The following is a 26,875-nucleotide window of genomic DNA, read 5'->3' on the forward strand; positions in this document are numbered from 1 at the left end:
ATACCGATCAGGATGAACAACACTAATCAATACCGATCAGGATGAACAACACTAACACTCAACAATACCGATCAGGATGAACAACACTAACAATACCGATCAGGATGAACATCAACACAATACCGACCAGGATGAACAACACTAACAATACCGATCAGGATGAACAACACTAACAATACCGATCAGGATGAACAACACTAACAATACCGACCAGGATGAACAACACTAACAATACCGATCAGGATGAACAACACTAACAATACCGATCAGGATGAACAACACTAACAATACCGACCAGGATGAACAACACTAACAATACCGATCAGGATGAACAACACTAACAATACCGATCAGGATGAACAACACTAACAATACCGACCAGGATGAACAACACAATGAACACTAACAATACCGACAAGGATGAACAACACTAGCAATACCGATCAGGATGAACAACACTAACAATACCGATCAGGATGAACAAACTACAATAACAATACCGATCAGGATGAACAACACTGAGCAGGATGAACAACACTAACAATACCGATCAGATGATGAACAACACTAACAGGAACACTAACGACCGATCAGGATGAACAACACTAGCAATACCGATCAGGATGAACAACACTAACAATACCGACGATCAGGATGAACAAACAACACTCAGGATGAACACTAAGCAATACCGACCAACAATACCGACTACCGATCAGGATGAACAACACTAACAACAATACCAGGATGAACAACACTAACAATACCGATCAGGATGAACAAACTAACACTAACAATACCGATCAGGATGAACAACACTAACAATACCGACAGGAGAACAATCAATCTGATGTCAACAATACCGACCAACATAACAATACCGATCAGGATGAACAACACTAACAATACCGATCAGGATGAATACCGAACAGGATGAACAACAATACCGACCAGGATGAACAACACTAACAATACCGACCAGGATGAATAACACTAACAATACCGATCAGGATGAACAACACTAACAATACCGACCAGGATGAACAACACTAACAATACCGATCAGGATGAACAACACTAACAATACCGAGCAGGATGAACAACACTAGCAATACCGAGCAGGATGCAACACTAACAATACCGACTAGGATGAACAACACTAACAATACCGATCAGGATGAACAACACTAACAATACCGACCAGAATGAACAACACTAACAATACCGATTAAGTTGATCACGCGCTCTTTCGCGTCTACTCTATGCACATACATTCACCTAGGACACACACAGATAGCAAACAAAGCAGTGAGTGATTGAGTGAGTTTAGTTTTACGCCGCACTCAGCAATATTCCAACTATATGGCGGCGGTCTGTAAATAATCGAGTCTGGACAAGACAATCGAATGATCAACAGCATGAGCATCGATTTTCGCAATATATTGGGAACTGATGACATGTGTCAACCAAGTCAGCGAGCCTGACCACCCGATCCCGTCAGTCGCCTCTTACGACAAGCATGGGTTACTGAAGATCAATATTCTAACCCGGTCCTTCACGGGTATTAAATCGTTTTGATGCACAGCTTGCCTATAAACTGCTTTTGATGCACAGCTTGCCTATATGTTAACAGACATAATGATGGTTAACATGATTTTATTGTATTAGGAGTTGCCACCGATTATGACTCAAGCAAGACTTAAATATGTCGCTAACGATAACAATTCTGAGTGATTGTGATAACGTTAAGTCAAGAAAATAAGAGAACTATCTTCTTGTCTACTGCCTGGTGGAAAATAATCAATGAATAACTGGGGCGAGTGCGGGTACATCTAAAGGACGCGAGTACTTAGACGAAATGTAAACTGTGGTATGCATATATACTCAATAAAATATTAACTTGGATATGTAATAATAACAAGTGTCATTTATAATGCGCTAAACTCCATTCACTGGGCGAATGCTCATAGCGCTAACAACAATCTGATTATTAATATTATTACCCCGGATAACCCAAGCATGGGTAACTGAGGCGCTAGAAGGTTAATAGTCACATGACTTATCCCACCGGGTACCCATTTTCTGCTGGGTGAACAGAGGCATTTGTGAACAAACTCACTTGCCTAAGGTGAGACCACGTGTGTCACGTGCGCTTTACTGAGGTGAAACCGTGTTTATCAAAATCAGTATGTATCACATGTGCTTTGTTGTGGGGCAGGACGGAAGTCCCAGAAACTCTCACTAGTCAAGCTGCCATTGCAAACTCTCTGCTCTCAACGTTGCTTTACGTGACGTGATTTGTGACCCGAGCTCTACGCACGGGACCACACACTACCACCGTGGTTAGGTGATGATGAAGGACACAACTTTATGGATGACAAATCTTGTTTATTGCGCATATATAATATATTCTAAAGCGACCTCATACCCCATGTGTGTACTCTGTAGTATTAACAGAGTGAGTGAGTGGGTATAGTTTTGCGCCCCTTTTAGCATTACTCAGCAATATCACTTCACACTGTACCTAAGGTGATCCCAGCAGGTAAGATCGCTTGGTGATTATTCCCCTCGAATAAGCAGCCTTCCACGTGTATACAATCAACATTATTTAGCACACTGATAAACATTGATGGTGGAAATACATTCAATACACTGAATTTGCTTATTAATGCCTATGTGTTGAAGAATAAGCATTTTTAAAATCGCGCGAGGATGTGGGTAACTCAAAGTCTGGATGTCGGTAACGTGCAAAGAATGATGCTGGTAACGCATACTGTCTTGCTTTAGTCGGTAAACAGAAATTGTCGAGTTATTTTTAAACACAAAGGAGACACAAATATCAGTTCTTATGTTTTTACACAGATGTGTAGTGCTGCTACATTAACAGTATGAGCGACTTTTTCTGTGCGCCGGAGAATTGTTGTGGCGTTTCATTGAACTTGAATGGATTAGATGTGTGTGCCCATTGTCCATTACGCGGAGAGCTTTTTCTCTGTCCCTCCTCAATTCGGACATTTGACATGTTGATTTCGTTGCAATATTGACGTTTAAAGTACATTTTACACCGTGCATTTATTGGGCAGGGCTGAATATATAAAGCTATACAGTCTGTCAACCTAACTTGCTAAGCGATCTTACCTGCCGCCATGCTGGGATGTTGGTAACGGGCGTTACCAGCATCACCTTAGGTACAGTGACTTCAGGGGACACCAGAAATGGGCTTCACACATTATACCCATGAGGGGAATAGAACCCGGGCCTTCGGCGTAATGAGCAAACGCTTTATCCACTAGGCTTCCCCATCGCACCACTATTAATAGAAGCTGCAGCAATAGCAACAATAAGAAGAAGAAAAAATAGTAGTAATAATAATCTTGATGTCAGTGTTAAAAGCCCGGTAAAAGTTATTGGCGTACAATCACTTTATGTACAGTAGTGAGGAAGATTCAACAATCGTTTTGCTCTGTTCCCTTTCTTTTTCCCGTCAGTATTATAATAGCGTTGTGAATGGCCAGAGTGATTTAAACGTGTAGGGTTAGGGGAAATCTGTGCTTGCCACGGTTCCTGGGTGATACGCATCCATCGTAGGGTAGGGCTATGGGGGGAATGCCGTCCCTGCAGTTCCCGATACAGGGGGGTAGACCTCTCCAGGGGCGTAGGCAGCGTTTTGTGTACCTGGATAACACAGATGACCAGTAACTTTCACGTTCTGTTCCGTGCATTTCTGTATATGTAGATATATGCAAAACACAGTTGACAAAACGAGACGAAATTGCACTCTCAGTTTATAATGTCAACAACCACAACCACTTAAATAGTTCAAATCTCCATGTTAAGCGTCACTATTCAGATATGATCTGCACATACACTAGTGATAAATATAACAAACATGAAATAAGTAACTGGATGCTCTCAACGTTTTTTTGTTTTTTTACTTAATCTCCCGGAATGAATGTACTATTGTATACCATTATTACAATAAAAATCAGTTGAAAAATTAACTTCACGCACGTTTTAACTTCTTAGACTCATAAGCATAGAAAATGAGTTTCTAATGCCATACATATTTTCATTTTTAAAACCAAAACAAGAACACTACGAATTTTGCTTTTCCCTTTCCTTTTTCGTCAGTATATACAGTAGCGTTGTGCATGACCAGAATGAATTGAACAAAAAGGGTTAGTGACCCGTCGAGGGGAAATCTGTGCCTGCAACGGTTCCTGTTGGGTAATACGCATCCATCATAGGGTAGGACTGTGAGGGGAATGCCGTCCCTGCAGTTCCCGATACAGGGGGGTAGGCCTCTCCAGGGGCGTAGGCAGCGTTTTGTGTACCTGATAACACAGATGACCAGTGACCAGGCGTTTTTAGGTTTGCCCAGAAGTATATATGTGGATTGTGTAGATTATACAGACACGCACTCACGCATGCACATACATACACTATGGGTACAATGGGTAAACAACTAAAATGTATATGCATGCACACGTGATATTTACAATCATGTATATATATTCATGCCAATAAAGGTTGTCACCCACCAGCCTATTAATAAAATTGAAGGGGGGGACAACCATTATTGGCATGAGTATATAATTTAGTTTACACATATTCATGGTCCGCATGAATTTTACATGATACTGGATCTGCGTAATCTACATGGTACATGATCTACGTGATCTACATGCATGATCTACGTGTGCATGATCTATGTGATCTACATTGTGCATGATCTACATTGTGCATGATATGTGATCTACATTGTGCATGATCTGTGATCTACATTGTGCATGATCTGTGCGATCCACATGGTATATGATCTACATGATCTACATTGTGCATGATCTATGTGATCTACATTCTGTATGATCTATGTGGTCCACATGTTCATGATCTACGTGATCTACAATTTTGTGCATGATCTATGTGAACTACATTGTGCATGATCTATGTGATCTACATTGTGCATGATCTGTGCTGTGCATGATCATTGCATGATCTACATGATCTACATTGTGCATGATCTATGTGATCTACATTCTGCATGATCTATGTGGTCCACATGATGACATGATCTACGTGATCATTTTGTGCATGTCTATGTGATCTACATTGCATGATCTACATGATCTACATTGTGCATGACATGCATGAGCGCACATGATCTCATTATGCATGATCTATGTGGATCCACATGGTACATGATCTACGTGATCTACATTGTGCATGATCTATGATCTACATTCTGCATGATCTACATTGTGCATGATCTACATCTACATTGTGCATGATCTACATTGTGCATGATCTACATTGTGCATGATCTATGTGATCTACATTGTGCATGATCTACATGTATGATCTATGATCTACATTGTGCATGATCTATGTGATCCACATGGTACATGATCTACGTGATCTACATTGTGCATGATCTATGTGATCTACATGCCACATTGTGCATGATCTACGTGATCTACATTGTGCATGATCTATGATCTGATCCATTGTGTACATGATCTACGTGATCTACATTACATGATCATGATCTACATTGTGCATGATCTACATGATCTACATTGTGCATGATCTACATTGTGCATGATCTGTGTGATCCACATGGTACATGATCTACGTGATCTACATTGTGCATGATCTATGTGATCCACATGGTACATGATCTACGTGATCTACATTGTGCATGATCTACATGATGTACATTGTGCGTGATCTACATTGTGCATGATCTACGTGATCTACATGATCTGCATGATCTACATTGTGCATGATCTGTGTGATCCACATGGTACATGATCTACGTGATCTACATTGTGCATGATCTATGTGATCAACATTGTACATGATCTACGTGATCTACATTGTGCATGATCTGTGTGATCCACATGGTACATGATCTACGTGATCTACATTGTGCATGATCTATGTGATGAACATTGTGCATGATCTACATTGTGCATGATCTACATTATGCATGATCTATGTAATCTACATTGTTCATGATCTACATTGTGCATGATCTTGTATGTGATCTACATTGTGCATGATCTATGTGATCTACTTTGTGCATGTTCTACGTAATCTACGTGGTACATGATCTACGTGGTTTACATTTCTACTCTGTATATGCTCCACGTATATTCAGGTGATCTTCAGTGTACATGATCTATGTGATCTACTATGTACATTATTTACGTGATCTACATTGTACGCGAGCTTAGTCAAACGTCATTTTGGTAGACAGAAGGCTTAAAAAATCTGTAAATTTAGTTATTACCAGAGAACCTGTATTCCCAAACAAAAATAAAACTGAACAAAAATCTATAATAATTGGTATTTCTATGCATTGTAACACGTACAGATTTCCGATTAGGTCATTAATTCAAATAATGTTATCTTAATATTTTTGGTGGGTATGAAAGACCGCTAGATAGTTGCCTTTAGTCTATACTTTCTATACAAACCTATACTTTCTATACAAATCTTTACTCACTATGCAAATTTATACTTTCAATACTAGTCTATACGTTCTGTACAAATCCATGCTTTCTACACAAATCTATACTTTGTATGCAAGTCTCTACTTTCTATACACATCTATACCTTCTGTACAATTCTATACTTTCTATACAAATCTATACTTTCAATACAAATTTATACTTCTTATACATGTCTATACTTTCAAAACAAATCTATACTTTGTATGCAAGTCTCTACTTTCTATACACATCTATACTTTCTGTACGAATCTATACTTTCTATACAATTCTATACTTTCTATACAAATCTATACTTTCAATACAAATTTATACTTCTTATACGAGTCTTTACTTTCTACACAAATCTGTACTTTGTATGCAAGTCTCTACTTTCTATACGAGTCTATACGAGTCTATCTCTGTAATGGGTCTATACTTTCTATACACATCTATACTATACTTCAATATATATCTGTACAAATTTACCGACTTCTTGCTGTATGTCTGTACTTTCTGCATACCACAAACTTTATACAGGCTTCCTACTTATACATCTATACTTTCTACGAGTCTATACTTTCTATACAATCTATACTTTCTATACACATCTATACTTTTATACATGTCTATATTTTCTATACAATCTATACTTTCAATACAAATTATACTTTTGCCATGTTCATACTTTCTAAATGAGTCTTATACTTTCTATACACATCTATACTTTCAATACGAGTCTATACTTCTATAAAATAAATCTATACTTTGTATGCTGCAAGTCTCCTACTTTCGATAATACATTTCTGTACGAGTCTATACTTTTCTATACAAATCTATATAACTTTCAATACAAATCTATCTTTATACATGTGTCTATACTTCTATATAAATATATGCTTAATACAAATTTATACTTCTTGTACATGTCTGTACTTTCTACACAAATCTAAACTTTGTATGCAAGCCTCTACTTTCTATACACATCTATACTTTCTGTACGAGTCTATACTTTCTATACAAATCTATACTTTCAATACAAATCTATACTTCTTATACATGTCTATACTTTCTATACAAATCTATACTTTCAATACAAATCTATACTTCTTATACATGTCTATACTTTCTGTACGAGTCTATACTTTCTATACACATCTATACTTTCTGTACGAGTCTTACTTTCTATAAGTCAAATCTATACTTTCTGTACAAGTCTATACTTCTTATACACATCTATACTTTCAAAACAAGTCTGTACAAACCTGGTGGGTATGAAAGTTTAATACTGCTGGATAGTTGCCTGTAATTGTCTGTGTGGATATCTCGGAGTCCTAGGCATATTTGCATATTTGCATCGTGCACGGTGGAGGTAGCACCTGTCCTTCATGTTTTACGTGATTTACTTCTTTTTTTGAAATTCCTACATGTGCCTGACGTGATGTGTGTGATTTACATGATCTATTGATCTGCATGATCTCGGTGTGTGTCGGGTGAGGACAGTGATAACATCCACACAATGTACCCTGAAACTAACAGCCAGCTACCGGGAAGTACTTTATACATGTTATCAGACGTTTTATGCTGACACGAACTAATAGGATTAATGTTCTCAACTACATTCCCTTAGAAATTTTTTAATGCAAAGAAAGAAACAGAAACTATCGATATTGTATTCATTCATCATATTTGGCAACACATCAGTGTATCTATACTTTCTATACAAATCTATACTTTCTTCTTTCTATACAAATCTATACTTTCTATACAAATACCAGTCCATATACACAACTTTCTATACAAATCTATACTTTCTACACCAGTCTATACTTTCTATACAAATCTATACTTTCTATACCAGTCTATACTTTCTATACAAATCTATACTTTCTATACAAATCTATACTTTCTACACAAGTCTATACTTTCTACACCAGTCTATACTTTCTATACAAATCTATACTTTCTACACCAGTCTATACTTTCTATACAAATCTATAATTTCTATACCAGTCTATACTTTCTACACCAGTCTATACTTTCTTTACCAGTCTATATTTTCTACACCAGTCTATACTTTCTATACAAATCTATAATTTCTTTACCAGTCTATACTTTCTATACAAATCTATAATTTCTATACCAGTCTATACTTTCTTTACCAGTCTATACTTTCTACACCAGTCTATACTTTCTACACCAGTCTATACTTTCTATACAAATCTATACTTTCTACACCAGTCTATACTTTCTATACAAATCTATACTTTCTACACCAGTCTATACAAAATCTATACTATCTACACCAGTCTATACAAATCTATACTTTCTACACCAGTCTATACTTTCTACACCAGTCTATACTTTCTATACCAGTCTATACTTTCTATACCAGTCTATACTTTCTACACCAGTCTATACTATACCAATCTATACTTTCTATACCAGTCTATACTTTCTACACCAGTCTATACTTTCTATATTTTCTACACCAGTCTATACTTTCTATACAAATCTAATACTTTTTTACCAGTCTATACTTTCTATACAATCTATAATTTCTATACAAATCTATACTTTCTAAACCAGTTCATATACAAATCTATACTTTCTACACCAGTCTATACTTTCTACACCAGTCTATAATTTCTATACCAGTCTATACTTTTTCTATACAAATCTATACTATCTACACCAGTCTATACAAATCTATACTTTCTCTACAACCAGTCTATACTTTCTATACACCAGTCAATCTATACTTTCTATACCAGTCTATACTTTCTATACAAATCTATACCAGTCTATACTTTCTATACAAATCTATACTTTCTATACCAGTCTATACTTTCTACACCAGTCTATACTTTCTATACCAGTCTATACTTTCTATACAAATCTATACCATCTACACCAGTCTATACAAATCTATACTATCTACACCAGTCTATACAAATCTATACTTTCTACACCAGTCTATAATTTCTATACCAGTCTATACTTTCTATACAAATCTAAACTTTCTATACCAGTCTATACTTTCTATACACCAGTCTACTTTACTTTCTATACCAGTCTATACTTTCTATACAAGTCTATACTTTCTACTCTCTACACTAGTCTATACTTTCTATACAAATCTATACTTTCTATACAAATCTATACTTTCTACACAAGTCTGTACTTTCTATACAAGTCTATACTTTCTATACAAGTCTATACTTTCTATACAAGTCTATACTTTCTATACAAGTCTATACTTTCTATACAAAGTCTATACTTTCTACACCAGTCTATACTTTCTATACAAATCTATACTTTCTATACCAGTCTATACTTTCTACACCAGTCTATACTGTTCTATACAAATCTATACTTTCTACACCAGTCTATACTTTCTATACAAATCTATACTTTCTACACCAGTCTATACTTTCTCTATACAAATCTATACTTTCTACACCAGTCTATACTTTCTATACAAATCTATACTTTCTACACAAGTCAATACTTTCTATACCAGTCTATACTTTCTACACCAGTCTATACTTTCTATACAAATCTATACGTTCTATAAAAGTCTGTTCTTTTTATACAAATCTATACTTTCTACACCAGTCTATACTTTCTATACAAATCTATACTTTCTATACAAGTCTATACTTTCTATACAAATTTGTACTTTCTACACAAGTCTGTACTTTCCATACATGTCTATACTTTCTATACAAGTCTATACTTTCTATACAACTCTATACCTTTCTATACAACTCTATACCTTTCTATACAAGTCTATACTTTCTATACAAGTCTGTACTTTCTACACCAGTCTATACTTTCTATACAAATCTATACTTTCTATACAAATCTATACTTTCTATACAAATCTATACTTTCTATACAAGTCTATACTTTCTATACAAATCTATACTTTCTACACCAGTCTATACTTTCTATACAAATCTATACTTTCTGTACAAATCTATACTTTCTATACAACTCTTTACTTTCTATACAACTCTATACCTTTCTATACAAGTCTATACTTTCTGTACAAGTCAATACTTTTGATACAAATCTACACGTTAAACGTACAATGAAGCTGGAACATACCCATTACAACCATAGGCATCTGATTGTTACTATCAATCGCCTGTCCACGTTGGCCACGTGATGCCTCGTTGCAACAGCACGCACAGCACCAGCAAGTTACGATGAAGCATATTATTAAACATGCAAATGTGATGCTTATTATCACAGGAATTGGAAGGGAGAGGCGAATAGAGTTTCTGTAAAAGAAACAGATAATATTAAATGCATTTCAGTGATATTAATGTTACCTCATTAAGTACTTTGTTCATATTTCACATCTGTGATTTTTAGGAGAAAAGTATCTATCTACAATGTTGACGGAGCAATGTTGAACAATTGTACCATGAAACCTACTGAATTTAAGGTAGTGAGACCTGGTTCAACAGTTAAGCACAGCAAGTCAAGTTCCTTCGTGTTCACTGAGTTTAGAATAATAACGACAAAACCCTTTCCACATCCATCAGAAATATCTGTTAAAAGCATAGTCAGTTGTATAATTGTGACTATATCACGAATATTTATTTGTTTCAGCAGTTTTACAGCTTTAAGATGTTGTTTGTAAACAAATCAAGTCTGGGACAGACAATCCAGTGAGTGTCTGCATGTGATACGAAGACAGAGCAGGTGTTTATGAATCACTATGAAATAGTGATGATACCAGGTGTTCTCGAAAAGATGAACGTATACTGGCCCACCGGTGGCACCCGTCATTACGATATGCAAAATCTAGTCAGTTGTTCAGCTGAAATAAGTCGGGAACGTATGGTATAGATCAAGATAGAGAATTGCATCGGGCATCGTTTTTGTCACTGGTAGGGATACATCAATTTTGGAAATGTCCTCCACATGTCTACCATAAATCGCCTCGAAAGCTTTACTGAGACTTTGAATGTTGTAACCTTGACCAAACAACTTCTGGGGCCGGTTGTTCAAAAGCCTGTTCAATTTTAACGGACCGTTAAGGTTAAGAGAGCGAAAGCCTGTTGCTCAAAGCTCCGTTAACTTTTAACGGCCCGTTAAGACCACGTTAACTTAACGTAAGGGGAGGGGGTACATTAGCTCACTAACGTTACCATTAGCATTAGTTCTAGACCTAGCTGCATGGTGACAACATGGCGTTTATTGTCCAGCGTAATGCAGCATTCATGAACATTAGACCACAAAGAAAACCTAAGGAATTCAGAAATTTTTCTATTGTCTTTAATGAAGTAGAATTATTTGTTGCCAGATGGCAGCCTTGGCCCTATTTGTAACCTCATTGCTGAACTTTTTACTTAAAATTTCAGCATTTTCTTGATACATTGACTGAATTACATTTTCTTCATCGGTGATGAAATGTTTTCTTCTTTTTCTTTTCTTACAGTCAGATGTTACTGAGCTGATCATTTCAGGTTCTTTTTGACAGCGATGCCATTTTGACAGGGAATCATGGGACAGTGAGCAAGGAATTGTGGGTAATGGTTAGGTCCTTAACAGGCTGTTAACCTCTAATCATACCATTAGTTAACGGCCTGTTAAAATTATCTTCTAGCAACCAAATTTAACGTAGTGTTAACTAACTTTTCGTTAGCTATTTAACGGGTCGTTTGTGTTTAACGGTACGTTAAATTAACGGTGCTTTGAACAACCGGGCCCTGAGCAAGATCGGTATGACGCTATTTGAAATCCTGGTAAAAAGTGCACGCTCGATTGGATCTCAAAAGTTGTGAAATGTAACACCAAAGGCTGGAATGTAGGAATATTGCTCGACATGAAAGGGAAGTTGACTATTGGAAAGTTGAAATCATCCCTTTTGTCATACAGCCTTATGGAGAGTTTTTGTCACTCTGAATCTTTATGCATAGATCTAACTATGAAACAGTTGAGGCGGTCTCACATGTCTCCTTAATTTCAGGTTATGGTGGGTAAATCATTGGAAGGCAATTGGATATTTGATGATCGTTATTGAATGATACTAGATCACGGATGCTTAAGTTAAACTTCTTGGCGAAATTACTCTGTTTGGATTTTGCCAATCCATGCAGAAATTCTGATTCATATGCATTAAGAAACAGATCCGCAAGGATTGGAGCACAATTGGTGCCCATAGGGATGCCTACGTCTTGGCAAAATGTTTTACCCCATAATTTCACAAAGATATTATCAATGAGAAAGTCCAGCATTTCACATATTGTTTTCTCGGTAAACTTCAAATGATATTTGCTTTCATTTTTGACAAATTCTCCTGAACCTCTGAAGATAGATATGTAGGTATGTCTTTGTTCACCACCTTTGTTTACAAATGCCCAATGGAACAAGGAATGAAGTTCATTCCTTATGTTTGTCATGGGGGATAGTGGTATACAATGTTGAAAAAAGCAAATGTTTTGACAGAACGGAACTCGGTCCGTTTCTGAGATTGTAAACATGTAAACAAATCCTTTGAGTTTATGAGAATCCACTTGGTATCAATTCCGCTTGTCCAAAAAACTTTCTGTGAATATCGAGAAAGTCCTTCCTTTATAGTATTCAGGATTACGGTTGATCATTGAGACAGGGATTTGGTGGTAGATTTGCTGGAACCAACAATATTATTATCTCTACTTGTACGGATTTGTATGTAGTTTTGGAATCCAGTACAAGAGGGGGATGGGAACCCCAAGATGTTTATTATATTTCCTGCTTATAGGAAAACTTAGCAGATGAAATACGTTTTAGCGTAGGTCACAAAGTGTCAAGTTTGAATTGACTGCCAAAACTGAACTTAACCTTACTTTCATGTGAGTGAGTAAAAATGGTTTTACGCAGCTCTTAGCTCGTGGATAATCGAACTCGGATCTTCGGCGTGATGGGCGACCGCTTTAACCACAAGGCTACCCCACCACCCCATTACTTTCGAGACAATGTTAAACACGTGAGTGTATTATAATAGTTGACTTGTATTGAACACAAGTACGCGAGTATGATACACAAGGTACCGTACTTAAACTTGCACAAGACTTATCCTCCCTGAGAAATATATATTTCCTCAGTTGCAAGTTGACAAAAGGATAGTATTCGGCATGATGGCAGGCAAATCACATTCAATCTATATTCAGTTTGATAAATGTAAGCCACGCATATTCAACGAGCAGTAAAAATTGCCAAATTCACACACGAAATAACTCACTCGTTACAACAATACCGGTCGAAACCACTTCCACAGCACCCATACTCGCAGCTCCGAAAACTGTGGTCGACGATGCAGGTTTCATAGCCATGTGCTTCAAAAGGAAACGCATCTATATTAGACTATAGAACACCATGCCGTACTGATGAACCGCTATGCTGTCTGCGGTCTAAAATAACATAAGCTAACTTGTATAATACATTCTATGGAATTGTTGGTTGATAGACAGTCATATGAACAGTTAGCAGCTTTTTTGATTGAACACTGAATCGGAATATACTAGTAATACTTGAAGTTCGCAATTAGTTTCTACGGTAATGCATTAGTTACTCGTATACTGTAAAATATCTGCTAAAAGGTCTGCCTGAAAGGGTATTTTCCTTAAATACGGAATTAAAATATTATGTAGGAAACCACTTACGTTAAAAGGAATTGTGTTGTGATACACCAATTTGACATATACATAGCTTTCACCTCGAGTGTTTTTTTAATATGGGAAATATGAAGCGAGTCAACGCTATGAAGCTGTAAGAATAGAGTGTTTGCATCCAAGCATAAGAAATAGCCCTTCTATGGACACTTTTGTCAGAATCATGTCGAGTAGTGACATAAATGTATTGTTATGTTTAGCAAAGTTATTACATAAAGTTCTTAAGATAAGAAATACTTCAAATTATGATTAGATTTTCAGCATATGAACTGAAATATTGTTTGATAATTTGATATAACGTCTCTATTGTAGTTTTATGAGAGCTTCTTAGATTATCACGTAACAACACCGAAAAGTTACCTGTAATGTAAGACCAGCATCAAAACACTTACACAGAATACTGTAATATGGGCCATGGCCTTGAATACGTGAATACAAATTGTCTGTCTTTCTGTCTGAACCGAGCCTTAGGTAATAGGTATTTGCAGAGCATTAAGCAGGGCAAATGTAACTATAACATGTCGAGGGACGATGTTTCCCATATCCATGAGTGATGAATTCCATTCATCATTTTCACTTGTTTTATAGTTTCCCTTTTAAGGAGTAAATGAGAAATTGTGCGTCGTGCTACATGTTTTCTATTGCCGCGTGAACCAAAATACACAACCAGTCAACTCGTTTTGGCATATTCATTCCCTGAGTTCTTCGATTGATTTGAAAAACATTCTTAAACATAGTTTTGCGGAATAATGGAAACTTAAATACAGGTAGCAACACCAATTCTGTGTTAATTGATTATGTCTCTGGTATATTTCACTGTTATTTTAGCTTTTGAATCGAACCACGAGGACCGGCGAAGAAAGTCCCACTTTATATCTTATTTGCATATCCAATTAAGTATGTTGCGGGGTTATGGCATACCTGTTTTTATGTCTTTAGTTAAAACATACGAGTCTCGTAAAATCATAATGTCCATGTTTGTATGTACTCACCAACAGTGACCAGTGCAAGAAAGACACATCCAGATCCAGTAAGTGAACCCATCCTGATGTGGTTCGTCAGTGCGAACTTCACGCAACTGTACCTGTTACGTGAACCGGAACCGTGTGACGTGACGTACCTTACCCTCTTTGGTGGTAGACGTTGATAACATTCATGTTGCATGTAGTAATGACAAAAACGTTATTCATGTCGTCATCAATGGCATCCTCATATCTATCCATATATGTACATATAAAGCGTTTTCCTGGTCACCCTTTTAGCTTTAAACCTGTTATTACAACATATATTTCACAATCACCAGGGGCGGCGGGTTAGTTGTAGTTAATGAATTCGGCCTTCACACCCTCTTTTCAGTTCCCTACAAGAGCGCATTGTGTAGCACCCATGTCTAGTATAGCACAACATGAATATGTAATATTGTTATTGAAATCATTCACAAATGAGGACTAAGAACACTGTCGTCACTAAATTCAGTTCCAGCAAGTTTTCCTGAATTAGACCCGAGAAGATCCGGGTCAGAATTGATTTTCAGTAACCTATACTTGTTGCGACTGGCGGGATCGGGGGGTCAGGCTCGCTGAAATGGTTGACACATGTCATTGTATCCCAGTTGCATAGATCGATGCTCATGCTGTTGAACACTGGTTTGTCTAGACCAGACACGTTTACTAACAGACAGCCGCCATATAGCTGGAATATTGCGGAGTGCGACGTAAATTTAAACTCACTTCCTGAATTTGATGACCAAATTGGATGATAGCATAGCACGCCGACATGGATCATTGCTCATGATATAAATCACGGGATTGTCTGTATAGTCTCTATTGCGCACATGTCATCGACTTATCGCAAGGGTATTGCTGGTTGACTCAGTAGACAACAGTTACATTTTGCGGTAAATGAGCTGTTCGTGGCACCCGTGAAGCTCCTCCATTCATACCATTCTCATCACATTTGTTTGCTGTCCTATGGACACTGTTTCAGTAGATACTTTATGCTGAATATTCGGCCTGATTATTATATCAATGTAGCATTATTTGTCCATTTGAACATCGCTGAACCTAGCAGTCACATCTATAGCTTGGGTGTGAACGTGTGGGATGATCACATGTTTACTTTCACTGCACGGACAATATGCTTATACGTCAAACAGCCTTACGGAATCTGGTCTTGACCATTAATTAGTAAATAGAGCAGCTGCCCTGAGAGCTACAAGATAATGATTCGATCCTCAGCATGCTTGACATAATACATTATGATGGCTGAAATAAGCATAACATAATACATCATGCTAGCTACATACATTTATGACACAATACATCGTATATGCCATGGACATAAATAACATATTACAATGACCCGTACAGCATACACAATACATCATATATACATTATACCTGTACATACATAGTACAATACATCATATATACACAATACATCATATATACATTATACCTGTACATACATAACACAATACATCATATATACATTGTACCTGTACATACATAACTCAATACATCATATATACATTATACCTGTACATACATAACACAATACATCATATATACATTGTACATGTACAAAATGACCACATGAAAATTCACTAGCTAGTCGGGCCAGTGACTGTGGAGATTTACTGGTCCGACTGGAATCTTACCACTTACGGGCTAGCGGGCTAGTGGCTATTTCCGACACTGCTTGTACATACATAACACAATATATTTTATATACATTATACCTGTACTTACATAACAAAATACATCATATTTACATTGTACTTGTACATACATAACACAATATATTATATATACATTGTACTTGTACATACATGACACAATACATCATATACACATTGTACCGTACATACATAACCCAATATATTATATATACATGTGTACCGTACATACATAACACAATATATTATATATACATTGTACTTGTACATACATTACACAATATATTATATATTCATTAGACACAATACATCATATATACATTAGATATGTGTAAATACATAACGCATTACATCATATATACATTGTACGTGTACATACATAACACAATACATCATATATACATTGTACTTGTACATACATAACACAATACATCATATATACACATCATGCATACCAATATACATTAGAACAATGTAATACGTTTATTATATAATAACAAAACACAATATGATGTCACCATGGGCTCAGAAGCACTTATCATTAATAATGAGCAAGGAAGGAAATGCCATGGCCGAGACGAACTATCTATCTCGGGGATGATCCAGACTGATTTTATATCAGTTATGATTCGATTGTTTGTTTTTACAATGGCGTTCACAGATATTTCAGCTGACCTAAACTGAAATTTATTTACACTTCGGCCGAGTTCTGCGGCATTAGAGGTACATGTTTACATCATTACGTGCAACACATATATGTTACATGCGTGTATGGTACACAGATTGGTAACATATACATTTCGATTGGTTACAAGAATAAACTACATGTATGTCTGTACATGCATTTAACCAGTTAGGTTAACGGTGTTACACTCATGCGTTTATCTTGTTTCGGTGTTTCTTATATTGAGACATTATTATTTTGCAAAATATTGCTAATTTCCTAATTGTTCCTAGTTTATTACAGTGACAAAGCTGGTTCATTTTTTGCATATTCGGTGTTTTACAGTAACAGATGTTGATATATTTCTTCCTTTCAAGGACCAAGGTAGGGCAAATACACAAATAGTGAAATTCCTCCCCAATATCGTTTGAACGCTAAGTAAAAATCGAGCCTGAATCAGTCAGTCAATGATGATTAACAATATGTTTTTGTTCCACGCTAACATGGAATCAAGCAAGTCAGTGATGACGACGACCCACTCCCTTCTGTCGCCTGTTACAACATCACTAAGATGACATAATGCGTGTATTGAATACCCGTACTACATACACTGGAAAAAGGCACCCGTCAAAAACTTTCCCACCCACTGATAATATAATTATGTTTTATCCCACCCAAATACCATATTTCCAAATGTTGGTAACATAAACAGGTCGAATTCCAATGTCTTTTGGTGGTCAGTGTGGCGTGGCATGGGACGAAAGTCCGACTCCGCATGTTTGTTCCAGTAATTACACTGTTGTTATCATCGGTCCTGCTTTATGTATTGTTGTATCCGTTGCTGTGCACTCATCGAAGGATGGTGGCGGAGCAGACAGAGGCTGAAATGCTGACGTTGATATCGTTGAGGAGTCGTCGATGGGTGGAGAATACGCTGAAGAAGCTGTAGAAGGAGGACGGAATTGTCTTGCTCCTAAATGCGGCCTAATTGGATAGCCTAGGTCATCTGTTTCGATTGAAGAACCTGAATCAGAATTTGGTAATCATTATAGGGCCGAAACAGGGCCAAACTAGTGAAGTGTTTTTAAAAGTTGCACTCCATTGTGGCGCTATAGACAACACATCAATGCAATAAAAATAACGCCGTGTAGAGAGGTGATGCAGGTAGCAAAGGCATTGTAAGTCCCCATCTATGGTCATCTGCCTTCAGTTGTCGGCGATCTACAGCCTGTTTTTATTTTATATCGTCCTCTGTAGTTAAACTGTTTTAGGTTTACAAGTTTTATATTCATATCTGTGATATTCTGTTATTTTACCGTTCTGTAAATCTTAACTCACTCATTCACTCAATCACTCACTCACTTGAAAGGTGAACACCTGTCTTAAAAACAAATAGCTTCTTTCGTGTAAAACCTTGGAGTCAAAACTGTGTGCAGATCCTTTCAGTGTTACAAACCCTAGTGTACAGTACACTAGTAATACTACGTGCCATTTGAGTTTGACATCCAATGATCGAGAGAAAATCAAAGCGCCTTTGAGCAGCTGAGCTAGATATTGGCGCTATACAAATGTTAGTATAATAATACCCTCTTTGTGCTGAGCCTATATACAGCTCAGATCTGAAATGACAAGTCTTCACAGTAGAAAAAAAATCCCCAAAAGAAATATAATGCATTATGTTTTTGAATTATATAATGAGATTAAATGCATTGGCCGTTCCAACAAGTCAGTGAGCATATTGTTTGACGGATTTTGGCGTGTAGTTCAGAGGAGGACACATCGTAATCAGTTTAGAATTTAGTTTCTCTGGACAGCCTCCTTCCAAGTACATTCAATGCCCAGATAGCATCGTGAGTGTGCCGATCCTGCATTGTCTCTAAATCACCACAAGTTTGGTAATCAGAAACACAAAAAAGAATATTTGAATGCGAGGCATCAACATGGAAGCTACACATAAAACAAATCCAATGCACACTAAAACAGCTTAGACAAAATGTTGCAGCAACACGTGCATGTTAAAAACAATATGAACGCTTAAATTCGTAACCTTTTTCACTAACACATCCCGTGTTTTCACTACTATGGGATTACATCCTTTACAAACTGAGTATAATAAACTCGCTTTAGCCACAGTATATGAAAGTCTTAGCCATTTTTTGACAGGCCAAAACAACAAAATACGGATCCGACTGACAGAGCTACAGATAACATTTTGGGTCATTGAGTTATGTACTCGCTTATGTTCATCTCAATTGGGTATCCTAACTTTCCTTTGAGTAACCAAACAAATTGTACCCACCTCACTCAAACTCAATTGGGTATTTTGCCATTAACTGTAAAAATATAATAAAATAAGAAAGACTGCAATTTGCCAAGTTCATTTGCTGAAATAGAACCTCTCAGTATACCTAAGTTATTTTATTTATCCACCGGTACACAAGCTACGATTTGACATTTGTGTGTGTACGCATGTAAGATCAAATTTATTGAGCATTTTCAAGCGTACTTGTACGCAATAGGCTTCATAGGAACTGAGTTTTCACATAAATATTTGGATTGTCTGGTCCAGACTCGATTATTTACGGACCGCCGCCATAGAGCGGGAATATTGCTGAGTGCGGCGTAAAATTATACTCACTCACTCACATAAATATTTGTGTAATTTATGCAGCTTATCTGTACCGCTGGTGACTGTTACTGTTTTTAATTAATGCCAAATGTGGCTCCTATTAAACATTTGTAGCTTTTTCTGATCCATGACCTCAGCGGATCTGTGTTTTCCTTGATTCTGAAGGTTTCGATGGTTTGAAGCAATTTGGTAGTAGACAATGTCCAAAGGCTGGAGTGTTTGGGAACTGGGAATACAAAAAAAACTAAGTTGATATTCCAACTTATACCTGATTATTTAAAAACACGTAATGAGAAACTTGACCATGTGGTTTTTCCGGTGCATTACCTGTGAAAGTAATATTGAAGTGACATACCTGTGTTTATCACCGCTAGGGGGTCTCCTGTGTATCATGTGATGATGTTTCTTTGGCGAGGACCCGCAACAATAGACACGGCAGCAAGCAATTCCAAATACCAGGATGATGGGGAAGAGGACAGCGCAGACGATCGCAGCGATTATTCCGGGTGGATAACTAACGGATATACTGAAGCAAAAACACAAAGTTCGACCATGACCTAGAAACCCCGTGTAGTAATATGTGATGAAAAGTGCTTCGGACAACATGAACTTACAATGAGTGAGTGAGTATGGTTTTACACCGCTTTTAGCAATATTCCAGTAATATCACGGCGGGGGATACCAGAAATGGGCTTCACATATTGTACCCATGCGGGGATTCGAACCCGGGTCTTCGGCGTAACGAGCGAACGCTTTATCCACTAGGCTACCCCACCACCCGATATTTTAGGAGATATATGAACCAATGACTCTTGTACATATATTTTCTCTTGTAGCATGCATAAATCAACAAATGTGGAAACAAAAATACTTTGAAACCTGGATAATCCGAACGCATTTGTAACCACTACCGTGGACGTTCACAATTTTAGTGTAAAGGAACAACAGGGTTTCACACGCAGCAGTTGTAGTTACAATGAATGATCTGTAATTAACTTATTTAACATAAATGAAACCCCACTGTCATTGTAACACTATTCTAGAAAATAGTTTGATAGGCAATTACCATTGTAGAGTTGTACATAGTCAGGAATGGGCTTCACACATTGTACCCATGTGGGGAATCGAACCCGGGTCTTCGGAGTGACGAGCGGAGGCTTCAATCACAAGGCTACTACACCTCCCGTGAAGTTACAATGGCGGCAAAGTAATGACAAGAGAACTAATCAGCCATGAATCATGACTGTTTATTCATAGACAGTCATAAGATCATTCAAACGCATGTATGTCTGTTTGTTTGTTTATTTATTTGTTTGTTGTTTAACGCCGCACGCATCAATATTCCAGCTATATGGTGGCGGTCTGTAAACAATTGAGTCTGACCAGATAATCCAGTGGTCAACAGCATGGTCATCGATCTACGCTATTGGGATACGATGACAGGTGTCAACTAAGTCAGTGAGTCTGACCTCCCGATAGGGTTACAGGTTGTTCAGCTTGACCTGAGCTACTCTACATATGCATGACCCAGGAGGTCAAATGGCACAAACGGCTGGTCGAGTTAACTTCATTAAATAGGGGAGCAGAGAATGTTGTTATTGTTGCGTTCGTGCGAAACATGCATACATGGCTTCGTTACAGAACGTGTCCCGGAAAACAACACTTCTGAAAAAACAATCATTTCATGTTTTAATTTAATTGTTTTTACAGTCATATGCTATTTAGTTTGGTTTACTAACTTTACAACGTAAAGTCAGTTACTTTCAGAATCCGATTCACTCTCGCTATCACTCTCTCCACCCAGTTCAATTATCACTTTTTCTATTTCATGTTCAACTGCAATATTTCTGTCCCAGTAGTCGCTTTCCAATTTTTCAACATGGGCACAGCAATCAGTCCACTCGTTTACACCAATTTCAAGAAACCTCGCCTCAGCTGAACAACCTGTAGTCTTACGAAACGCATGGGTTGCTGAGGACCAATTCTAAACCGATGTTCACAGGTTTAAACGAATGTTCTTGTGGATGGGTATTGGTACCCCAGTGGATAAAGTGTTCCCTGACCACCGTCACAGAAACAGCACCAGAATTTTATTCCTTAATTTAAAGTATTCTTTTATCCTATCTATTCTTTGAAAGCTACGGAACTACTTACTTCTTTATTCTTTAGCCGTGTAGACCCCCACTGGTTCATTTGTTACTGCTTCTCTATTTTGGTGAAAATAAGAAGACTGGGATTGTTTGAATTTCCAGTAACAGCGTAACCTTCTTTCAGCTTGAAAAACGATGTGAACTTATTAATTGTTGCAATAGAAAAACGACAACCACTACATTTTGTTGAATACAACGTCGGCTAGTGTAGTTCTTATTCACATGAACATATCAGATACATTAAAATAAATTTATGATTCTTTTCCTAATGTCTAATAATTGTCATTGCCGTTGTCATAATAAAGTGTTTTGATACGCCAATGAATGCACCGGTACCCACCTTGGGTCTAAACAACAATGCAGTCCGTATCTGATGGAACCACAGCATCCATGAGTGCATGACAGAGAGCAATCTCCTAACGTATAAGCTGCAACGAGAAAAGTGATTCGTAATATAGTCAGACCCCGTTCATCCGCAAGACAGCGTTCCCGATGAAATCGTCCGAAATATAGAATAAAGGGTACTACATTTAGCAATCATGAGTCAAAATTCCGAACAGTGACCTACCTAAATCCTGATTACGTGTATCTAGTAATACCGTATTAACAATATTATAGGAGATGGTGCCTGGGAAGTTGGTACAGTTTCAACGACTAACGTGAGGTTAATTGACGCTAAGGCGTCTAATAGATGGAATACGGTATGGAGATTTCACGCTATGTCTAAAATTTGGTACCGAACGCACCACAGGGACCAAACTTTAACTTTAAAAATCATTTTAGTCAATACTTAAGGAAGGTGAAGAATGCATGTGCATTTTCATGCGTGTCTTACAGCGACTCTCAATAAATAGTTGCAAAGATAAATGTAGATTACAGTTATTATGAAGACTCTGTAATAATGACTGCAACTCAATAACAAAAGATCTATTTTGTGTTCATATTACTACCAGGACTTTTGACAATACTAGCCGTTCTACAAGCAAATACAGCAACCATTTACATGCTAACATATGTTATATTTGGGATTACACTTTCTTAGTAAAGTACAGATTCTAGTACTTTTTGGGGTTGAGTCCCATCCGGGATTCGAATCCCTCAGAGTCAGGCACCTAATCGCCAGCACACAAAGTCAGACGCCTAGACCGCTCAGCCACCACGGCTTCCACAAAAATGGAAGTCGGACAACTGGTAGTCTAGACTGCGGACTTTGTGTACCCCTCTGATAAGTGTTAATTGGCACGGCTCCCACGGCCGAAAGCTATGAAATACACAATGCCATTTTAGAAAGTGGTAAAATGTAACATATGTTATATTTGGGATTACACTTTCTTAGTAAAGGGATGGGACTCAACCCCAAAAAGTACTAGAATCTGTACTTTACTAAGAAAGTGTAATCCCAAATATAACATATGTTACATTTCACCACTTTCTAAAATGGCATTGTGTATTTCATTTACATGCTGCTAAAATATCACGTGGATCACTATCTCAGAGTATCGATTTATAGTTATTAATTCCCAACCAAATCAATTCAGTGGACAATTGCAATCAGACATCTTTCGGAGAATGCACAAAATATTTGGAGAAAAAGACTGAAACAGAGAACAGATCTCTCACGATGATGTTAAATCTACACAAATTTACAAATACACGTTCTTTGTAATATAATGCATCTCCATCCTCATTTAAGACATCAAATGCAACTTTTTGTCAAAATCGGATCAATAGCAAAAGTGTCACAGGAATGTTACCACTGCAATCGTCATTGCTATGACTATGATTGTCATGTCATCTTGCACAGTGAATCGTTCATGTTTGACAGAAATCATAGTTTCGCCTGCCTGAGCAATACACGTGATGTAAATGTAAAAATAGATATTTAAAACTAGATATGCTTGACGACGTCGACGATGATATGTTGCCATTGTTTCTCGGCACAGATATTCAAGACTTAACTGACAAAATTGATTATGATACATTGGAATACATAATACATCATTTTGTCACTTCGTATGAAATCTAAAGAAACATCTTATGTACATCTACTGAACACATACATGTACTCTTCAGTGTTCACAAATTGTACACTGTAAGTTATTTATTTAAGTGCAGTACAGCATATCACATGCATTCATTCTATACACCGAAGTAATGCAAATGATGTATATAGTCCGTTTGGGTTCAAATGAGAACGATGAATGATTAAATATCTCGAAATAGGGATAAGTGCACAAAACGTGAATATGACACATGGTCCTGAAACCTCTGTACCTAACAGGATCTGAAATCTGACGTTTTATGATCGATCGAGTAAAAAAGTTGTTTAAGAAACTGTCATGTAATATTGTGCTATTTTCACGCTTCATACCGAGGGATGACAAACGGCTGGTGGAACCGCATTAGCACGAATTTAGGTGCAGCTCAGCACAGCCAGATGAGGTGACCCCAGCAAGCCAGGTGATATTCCATTAGCCGTTTGTCACCCCCCGGTGTGAAGCGTGAAATAGCACAATATTACATGATAGTTCTTAACAACTTTTTTCCATGATCGATCAAAACAGGTAAGATTTCAGATCCTGCTGGGTACAGAGGTTTCAGGACCGTGTGTTTTATTTATGTTTTGTGGACTTATCCCAATTTCGAGGTATTTAATCATTCATCATTCTCATTTGAACTAAAACGGACTATATATTGGAATACACAATTCTGTCATTTTGTAACTTCGTATGGAATCTAAAGAATCATCATATTATGTACATCTACTTAGGGCATATATGCATTATCAGTCTACTGTTCACACATTGTACACTAGCTGTAAGTTAGTTAATAAAGTGCAGTCCAGCATATAACATGCATTCATTCTACACACCGAAGTAATGCAAAAGGTGTTCTGTATAAATTAATTAATTTAATTTATTGTAAATGATGTATACTACTCACACTTTGATGAGGATCACAAAAATTCACAACTTTACTGAAACGTATAGTTATGATTTGAAATTGTATTCATTTAAAAATAGATAAATAATACTATGGTAACATCTCTTTAGGCAAACAGCCACTGTAATCTAACCTTATGCACCTGGTACGTGAGTAACCATAAAAAATGGTTTTCATGCCACCAATCAACCATTCTGCATATCATGGAACGAGTCATTGACAAATACACAACACCTGTCAATAGCAGGTATGGGATCCACAAGATGCAGTGACATACTGAAACCTAGGATCCATGCTTACAATAAGCTTAGATATATAAAACAAATTTGACCCCACATCATAGTTTTCTGTTGAATTCATGATTTGATCCTTAGCAAAGTTTGAATAGTATATTTGCCTATGCATGATCTTCGGATTCAACTCTGGAGAAAATAAAAACATTCCTTCCTTCCTTCCCTTCATCCCTTCATCCACTCATTCACTGTACAATTGGTGTATATTACCCTCGATCGTTATTTCCTAACCCTTAAGATCGGAAATGTGCTTTCTGTACAATTAGACGTGCCAGTAGTCTGTCTCACAGTCCCTGAACCACATTAATTTCCTACTGCCAAGCCCTCTCTGCGCTGCTAAAGCCCTAAATAAAGCAAGTCTAGATTTCCTCAGGTTCTGAATCTCTGGTCTCCCTAGGGCTCCTTTTCAATATAAATGGGCTTGTTTGTTACTATCAAAATTATATATATTCAGAGACTAAGCCTTAGTCTAACGTGCCAGGTATGGTTGGCTGTATGCCGACGTTTGTCAGCGGTAAAACTCGTATCACGTCCTTGCTCCACATGGGTCATATGACTGATATACGTCACAGAGGCATCAAACAACCAATCACAATTCTACTGTATACTCACAAACTGTTTTTAAAGCGAGAAATGTGTATACGATCAGCCGGGAATTCATAGCCGAAACGACACGGCTGCATACCACCGAGTTACACTCAACCGACAGGTAGTATCTGTTGTCCCATATCTTAGTAGGTCAAGCTATTGCGACAGAGCAGCTTGAAATGTGAAGCCACGCCCTCATCGTCCGGTCGAAACATTGTGTAAATAGTTGGGTAACCTTACCGGCGGTAAATGTAATTCTTGATCGAATATGACAAAACGGATTGTATACAGGCACGTTCCCCAATATAAACTGCATAATATTTTCCACCTGCTATTTATAGATGTACGCGTTTTTACTATTTATAGATGTGCCCTAAATCAAGTTGTATCGATCCCACTGGGCACTTGCCGTTAGAGAAGGGAGTACTCGCTAACGTAGTTCTCTACAAGCACACACAAACACACTACACTAACGCTTAGTCTCTGAGGGGCGGTGGGGTAGCCTTGTGGTTAAAGCGTTCGCCCGTCTTGCCGAAGACCCGTGTCTGATTCCCCACATTGGGAAAATGCGTGGAGCCCTCAGTGATATTGCTGAAATATTGCTAAAAGTGGCGTAAAAGCTCACTCACTCACTTAGTCTCTGACTATGTATCACTTTTGAGATAAACAATCATTTTAAATTGAAAAGGAGCTAGTTAGTGAGATGGGAGATTCAGGCCTGAACCTGAGGAAATCTAAACTTGCTTCATTTAGGGCTTTAGTATTAC

The 26,875-nt window shown here is 37.3% G+C and overlaps 2 protein-coding genes across 2 annotated transcripts; one reads left to right on the top strand and one right to left on the bottom strand.

Annotated features, from left to right (window-relative positions):
- Positions 1-8,354: 8,354 nt before the first annotated feature.
- LOC124276039 lies at positions 8,355-18,454 on the top strand (the record flags this gene model as incomplete). The annotated part of the gene is made up of 4 exons (XM_046711681.1): positions 8,355-8,402; positions 8,736-8,960; positions 9,936-9,997; positions 18,364-18,454. Coding segments are annotated over 4 exons (426 nt in total), but the record flags the coding sequence as incomplete, so codon positions are not given.
- On the bottom strand, positions 17,276-26,310 carry LOC124276029. Its single transcript, XM_046711670.1, has 4 exons — positions 26,133-26,310; positions 22,625-22,712; positions 20,490-20,660; positions 17,276-18,529 (listed from the first exon to the last, which is right to left on the bottom strand). Exons 1-4 carry the CDS (start codon positions 26,179-26,181, stop codon positions 18,508-18,510), a joined length of 330 nt encoding a protein of 109 aa, XP_046567626.1. The 5' UTR covers positions 26,182-26,310; the 3' UTR covers positions 17,276-18,507.
- Between the last annotated feature and the right edge of the window lie 565 nt (positions 26,311-26,875).

The sequence above is a fragment of the Haliotis rubra genome, unplaced genomic scaffold (assembly GCF_003918875.1).
Source record: "Haliotis rubra isolate DU_JTF1 unplaced genomic scaffold, ASM391887v1 Scf205, whole genome shotgun sequence".
Taxonomy (NCBI): Eukaryota; Metazoa; Mollusca; class Gastropoda; order Lepetellida; family Haliotidae; genus Haliotis; species Haliotis rubra.